The sequence below is a fragment of the Eretmochelys imbricata genome, chromosome 13 (genome assembly GCF_965152235.1).
Source record: "Eretmochelys imbricata isolate rEreImb1 chromosome 13, rEreImb1.hap1, whole genome shotgun sequence".
NCBI lineage: Eukaryota > Metazoa > Chordata > Testudines > Cheloniidae > Eretmochelys > Eretmochelys imbricata.
In genome coordinates, this window is record NC_135584.1 from 37,979,915 (window position 1) to 37,987,177 (window position 7,263).

General features: G+C 49.1%; 1 protein-coding gene across 1 annotated transcript; it reads left to right on the forward strand.

Annotated features, from left to right (window-relative positions):
- The first annotated feature begins 5,312 nt into the window (after positions 1-5,312).
- Positions 5,313-6,245, forward strand: LOC144273704 (olfactory receptor 10D3-like). Its single transcript, XM_077832396.1, has one exon. It carries the CDS (start codon positions 5,313-5,315, stop codon positions 6,243-6,245), a length of 933 nt encoding a protein of 310 aa, XP_077688522.1.
- Positions 6,246-7,263: the final 1,018 nt, after the last annotated feature.

Below are 7,263 nucleotides of genomic sequence, written 5' to 3' on the forward strand. Positions count from 1 at the left end.
GCTCTTTGGGGCAGGGGCTGTCTCTGGCCATGTGTGGGTGCAGCCCCGACTGCAAAGCAGCCTCCAGGCCTCCCACACAACAGAAACAATAGTGCGTTGTTCAGAATTATCCCTGACTCCTGGGACATGGGTTTAACTTTGTGCCTTGAACTGAAAAAGTAATACAATAAAGGAAGTGAAAGGAACCTGGGGGAGATGCCGTGAGCCTGGCCCCTGGCCCTTCTCCCTGCAGAGCAGCACATGCGAGCCCAACACCACGCCCCCAGAAACAGCCCTGACTCGAAGCGAAGAGCGCCCCCTACTGAGTTTCCTGTACCACCCGCTGCGCTGCAGTACCCCCATTGCACTGTGGGGGTTTGTCCTGAATTTTCTCTCTCGTTTCTTTGTGTTTCTCCAGGGAACCAATTTCCACAGAGCCACAAATCCAGACTATGCTGCCTGAGAAATGAAAACCTGGAATGGAAGTTCAGTGCAGAAATTGTGCCCATTGATTTCAAAAACCGCAGTAGCTTCCGATGGACAGTGGGAAAGCTCTCTTTACCTCCAAGCAATGAGCTCTGGGTGGCCGTAGAGGGAGAAGCAGGGCGAGCAGATGGCTACAGTATTTTGTAACTGAGAACTGTATCAACTCAACCAGGGTGATCAGACAGCAAGGTGAAAAATCAGTTCAGGGGGTGGGTTGTGAAGTAGGAAGAGAGCCTGAGACATAAGCCGTTGTAGCAGAGGCCCGGTCTGAGGCCTGGGCTAAATTAGTATTGATATAAAGTACAGACTAGCTGTGAGGAAGAGGCAGGACCGGCTCAGCGAATCAGGCAAGAACAGGGCTGATATCGCAGTAATACAGGTTCCTAAGAAGTGCTAGGCACAGAGCACTCATGCAAACCCATCCCGATATCACGTGGTGCCAGAGCATCCCGATATCAAGGATGGTACAAAAGCATTCCCCAAGGATAACAGGAACACACTGACCCCTCTTAAAAGTTAGGTTTCAGAGTAACAGCCGTGTTAGTCTGTATTCGCAAAAAGAAAAGGAGTACTTGTGGCACCTTAGAGACTAACCAATTTATTTGAGCATGAGCTTTCGTGAGCTACAGCTCACTTCATCAGATACATACCGTGGAAACTGCTGCAGTTTCCACGGTATGTATCTGATGAAGTGAGCTGTAGCTCACGAAAGCTCATGCTCAAATAAATTGGTTAGTCTCTAAGGTGCCACAAGTACCTCTTAAAAGTTAAGGTCTCGATGACAGTACATAATAGAAATGTTTTGATCGTACCAACGTATACCAGGTGAGGGTGATAACTAGCCAAATCAAGGAGGCGGGGGCAGTAACTAACTATGTCATAGGGGCAGTATGGAATTTGTTTGTTTCTGGGTATAAAGTTGTATCTCAGAGGGAGTGTCTTTGTCAGTCCTTAGGGAGGAACGGAAAGTCCCGCCGTTCACTGAGTTGGTACATTGTTACGGGCACACATGTATTAGGAGTCTGATAGGGTCTGCGGGATACTGGTACCATGCTTCATCAAAAATAAACCTGGCTGAATGCCCTCATCCCTTAACAGATCTTGTGGACATTGGGTGGTTCGCTCGAGATCTGCTGTGCCAGGTGTCTACATGGGGCTGCGGTGGCACACACAGGGAACACACACATGCAGCCAGACATCTCACTGCATGGAGTAATAGGTGCCTATATAAGAAAAAGCTCCATATATTGTAACTATCCCTATAAAAACAGGACATCCGGTCACCCTAACTCAACACACCTACATTTAAAGAGCCCATGAGAATTATTTGCAAAGCATTATCTTGTGGGTAAGACAAAGGCCTGGGACACAGGAGATCTGAGTTCCAGTACAGTCTCTGTAGAAGTGTCCCTGTTTGCCCTTCAGTAACTCACTAAATCGCTTTGTGCCTCAGTTTCCCCATCTCTTATACAGGGCTAGTTAAATCCTTTGTCACTCTCAGCTTTTAAATGTCTATCACATTCAGACGGGGGCTGTCTCTTACTCTGTGTCTCTGCGGGGTATGGCAAGAAGCGGCCTACATCTCAGTTCCAGACTGTAGGTCCTACCATTATACCGATGATAAAAATAGTGATAATACAAACTAAAATACCCAAAGGCAGTTCCCGCTCTGGTGGTTGTGGCAACGACACACTGAACGTAGCTCATGCAAGCCAAGAGTAACGTCTGAGCAGTGAGAAGGCTCAGCCTGGGGGCTCATTAGAAATATTAACATTTTAATTAATCTCAGTGGCCATTGCACCTCATGGGATGTTATGCCTGGGCTGGGGTAACACATCTACAGAGATTAATTGTCATGTCTGCTTCTGCCCATGCGTTCTGGCTCCCAAGTACGGTGCCCCCCAGAGGAAGAGCGGGAAATGAGAGAGATTAGAGGAATCACAAGGGACCTTATTATAACTGCACTGCTAGGACACCAGCAAATGGATGGATGAGATCATAGCTGGAAACCCCCCTAATCTAGCCCTGTCTCTCTCACATCCCTCTCTGTGCAGGGGTCTGTGGATATGTCCACATTAAAGTACTTCACACCTATTTAGCTAACCACTCCTGACCCCTTAGCGCAGATGCACTGTAGGGGTCCGAGAGGAGGCGTGGGTCTATTATTCCACTTTCTTGGCTAGTAAAGAAGCAGCTTTGGTTCAGTTAAATCAGCCCCAATACTCTAAAGGCCCTGATTCCTGAACCCTGCTTGCACAAAGAGGAGGGTAAGAGAACAGGCCTGAAGCTTAAAGAGATGCAGAGCGAGGTTCATCCCAATGGAAGGAGAAGGGTGTTACGGCCAGTGCTCGGGCTGGAACCCAGGAAATCTGGACCAGATTCCCGGCTCTTCCACAATCTCGCTTTACCACCTTGGACAATTCAATCTGACTGAGAGTTTCAGCAGCCAGTAGGAATTGGGTGTCCAATGCCCAGTGAACTGGAATGAGTTGTGGGAGCCTGGCTCCTTTGAAAATCCCACCCTGAAATTCACTGTGCCTCAGTTTCCCCTTGTAACATGTGGCTGATAACTCTCACTGTGTTTGGTATAGTTAGCTAGTGAGCTCTGACAGGCAGGATCTGTCTCGCCCTGTGTCTGAGCGGCATCTAGAAAAACAGTGCCAGGATCTAGCTGGAGTTGCTGGGAACTACTGTACTGCCCAAAACGACTCAATGCTCTTCTTGGAGTCTCTAGTATCTTGTAAAAAGCAATGTGAAGTCGTGCGCAGGCTGTCCTCCATCTGCACAGGGGTGAATTTCACCCTCACACATAACCACACCACTGCATGAATACATCCCTTTGCATACAGAGACACAGAGATGAGGGCAGGGAAACAGGACATACAAACCCAGGAGAAAGCTGTGCTGGATACAGAGCCCTCCAGCTGACCCTCTGGCCCAGTTTACTCCTATTTCACGCCATGGGGCGGGGAGGGGGAGGAATTCCCTGGCTTGTGTCACAGAGCCGGAGAGCCTAGACGAGCATGAATGTCCCATCCCCCCTTCAATGGCTGGGCCAGATTCTCAGCTGGTAGAAATCTACACAGCTCCCTTGATTCCAGTGGTGTAACTCCTGATTTATACCAGGTGTGTGGCTAGGTGCTAGGGGAAAGAGCCCCAGGGAATCCAATGGAATTGCTCAGGAGTCAGGTCAGGGGGAGCAAGACTTGAATCCGGACCCTGGTGGAGGTGGGGATTTGGCCGATTCAGTTCCATGGCGCTACACTGACTGATGCTGCCTGAGGGCCTGGTCCCAGAGCTCCATGAGCATTAGCTAAAACGATGCCAAATCTCCGTTCATTGAAGACTCTTCCAAGATCTCAGACCAGGAGCCTCTTGGGAATTGAGGGCCCTTGTCCTGAAGGGCCCGAAGGAGATTTAAAGACCAGGGAGAGCCGTAAGGAGGCTGGAAGCTGTGAGAAAGCAGTGGGGTCTGCAACAGCGTGGGGTGATATGCTGCAGATTAGGTCTCCCGTTTGGATACCAAGCACCCAGGCTGTGCACCTCTCCTGGGCGATGGGCCGTTTGGGATAAGAAAGCTGGATGGTGCTAGACAAGATTCACGGCCGGGAGACAGAAAGGGAGAATTCCTGTCAGCTGGAGCGGCCTCTCCCAATGCAGCCAATGTAAGGCTCCTGCTTTGGTAAAGTTCTTCTCTCTTTGTCCCTCAGTTTGTGTCTGTCTCTGAACCTGTCAGTCTCTGCCTTGCGCCGAGAAAGGTGTCAGACAAATATTTTCTTTAGAGAGAAGTTGATCCAGCCACCCATCCATCCTTCCCTGTGCAGTACCTGCCTGCCTGTCTCTGTATCATTTATCTTCCTCTCTCCATCTGTCAGAACCTGAACCCACCAGTATCTCCACTTCCTGTGCCTCTCCTGCCTGGGAAACTCCCTGGCAAAATGCAAACAGGCACTTCACCATTGTCCTTCAAATCTCACCTTAAAAAGCCCCCTTCACATCCGCAGAGTCCAGCCTGCTGTTCACAGCAGAGTGATGACAAGCTGTGTCTAGGGGCCCTGGAACAATGGGGAGTGAGGATGCTGAGGGCCATTCAACCAAACTGTGAACCCTGTATATGATGGAAACTATGTCAAGCCCCCAGTTCCACCACCTCTGGCTGTGGCTCTTCCCCTTCTCCTTCTTTCCTTTTCCTTCCCTCTCTAACCCCCATAAATACCCCCAAACAACGCACAGCACGAACAAAGCTGAGGTCATTCATCACCACATTCATTGGTTTGTATGTTCCATCCACCCCCTCTTTCTTAACACAAACCCATCGTAGCTCATGCATTTATAACAACAAAACCCGACCAAAACACAGCGCTGCACTGCACACAAGGCCATTCTTCTGCAGAGAGAAAGAGAGAGAGAGAGAACAAACCACTAGTGAGAAATGTGAGCCACAAATGGAAGGCTCTGAGGTACTGTGGTGAGAATGGGGGGTAAGGGCCTAGATAGAACAGAACTGAAGAAATTGGAGTAGGTAAGGAGAGAAGAGAAGAAGAACATAGAATAGAATAGAATAGGATAGAATAGAATAGAATAGAATAGACGTCCCCCTTGTCTGTTCTTCTGTGGACAGTAAGATCTTCAAGGCAGATATTTTCTCTCTCTATGATCAGCGCCAGCCCAGTGAGGACGTGATCCCAGCTGGCAACCCAGTGACAGAAATATACACCACTCCGAATGACAGTGAGTAACGGGGGCAGTGGAAGGAAGGGTGAGCATTGCAGCTATAGGACATAGGTCTTTTAGTTTCAGTAACTCACTGGCATTATTTCTCTCCCCTACCCAGGAATAAATCTCACATGGGGCTGGTCAACCACACTGTGGTGACTCATTTCATCCTCCTAGGGATCCCCAATGCCGATGGCCTCCAGACCATCCTCTTCATCACATTCTTAGCCTTCTACCTCTGCACTCTACTGGGCAACCTGACCATCTTCTCAGCCATCCTCGCTGACCCCCGCTTGCACACCCCCATGTATTTCTTCCTCTGCAATCTCTCCTTGCTAGACATTGGAATCTCTTCCATCATCATCCCTAAGTATCTGACCATCCTCTGGGGTGAGAGCAGAGTCATCTCGCTGGGCGGGTGCGTGTCCCAGGTCTTCTTTGGGCACCTCCTGGGCAGCACCGAGTGCCTGCTCTACACGGCCATGGCCTACGACCGGTACGTGGCCACCTGCCACCCGCTGCGCCACCTGCTCATCATGAACCGGAGGGTGTGCGCCCTCCTGGCCGCCGGCACCTGGCTCACCAGCTCCTTCCACGCCACCATCCTCACCAGCCTGACCTTCACGCTGCCCTACTGTGGCTCCAATGTGGTGGACTCTTTCTTCTGTGACATCTTCCCGGTGGTCAAGCTGGCCTGTGCAGACACGTACATCATCGAGACCGTGACCTTGACAGACATTGGTCTGGTGCCCATGACTTGCTTCCTCCTCATCCTCGCATCCTACATCAGGATCATCTACTCCGTCTTGAATATGAACTGGGCCGAAGGGTGGCGCAAAGCGGCCTCCACTTGCGCCTCGCATCTGGTAGTGGTGACGCTGTTCTTTAGTCCCTGTGCCCTGATCTACACTCAGCCCCAGCGGAGCAAAGTGCTGATGACTGCTGTGCAGATCTTCGACAACGTGGTCACGCCCATGCTGAACCCAGCCATCTACACGCTGAGGAACAAGGCGGTGAAAGCAGCTCTGAAAAAACTGAGAGGGGGTCTAATGCCTGACCGTTGATGTGCAGCAGCTGCAGGAATTGCACGTGAGTCTGCATGGAAATACATCTACAAATACATCTGCATGCTTGCGCTGTGGCTTCTGTGAGCCTCGGTGTGTCTCCCCATCCCCACACAGCCCCTTCTATCTATCTGGAGTTCTACAAATCGCAGAAACGCTCCTGAAAATCCCTTCCTCTCGTTTAACATACGGTAAGGCTGACATTTGGAAAGCTGCCTAAGGGACCATCATACTCAGTCTGCATCAAAATTAAAAGTAATTGGAGTGCCAAATTTTGTAGAAGACTCTGAAAGTCTCATCTTTATTACACAGATCTGCAGAAGCAAGTGCAGCATCTTCTGCAAACCAAAGGGGAAGGAAAAAAAAATCCCTTCATCTTCTGGCATGAACCACAGCTCACCAAGCACCTGCCCTAGGTAGCGGCCGAAAATTCCTGGGAGAACCATTGGATTTTTCACCACACCCTAAAGATCAACGTATTTGTGGTACAATTTGCAAAAACCACCTAAGTGATTTAGGAACCTAACTCTCACTTTCAAAATTGATGGAGGCATTTAGGAGTCTTATTCTCCCTGAAAGGCTGTGGGAAGTACATGTCTGAGGACCAGATTTTCAAAAGCATTTTTTAGACACCTAATAAGGTTTCTAAGAGCACCTTGAGTGAGTCCGGCACCAGACTCCCAGTTACTTTCCATAGGAGTTACACACTTAGACTATTTAGAAGCTCTTTGTGCCTAGTGGAATTTATTTAACCCCTTCTTAAAGCTACACCTTATGGCAGATTTTTAAAGATAATTAGGCACCTAGTGAGATTTTCAAAAGATTTTCTCATAGAAATCAATGAGAGTTAGATGTCCAGTGCCAGATTTTTAAAGGTGTGACAGATACGGGAATTTCCTGAATAAACCTTATTGAATTAAATTTAATCCCTTTGTGGGTCTGTTGTATTACAAATACAATTGTGCACATGTTATTGTGGACTGAATGTAACTTTTCTAGGAGACTGATGAAAGGAATC

Coding starts and splice junctions, on each gene's coding strand:
- LOC144273704 (XM_077832396.1), top strand. CDS start 5,313: ATGGGGCTGGTCAACCACACTGTGGTGACTCATTTCATCCTCCTAGGG.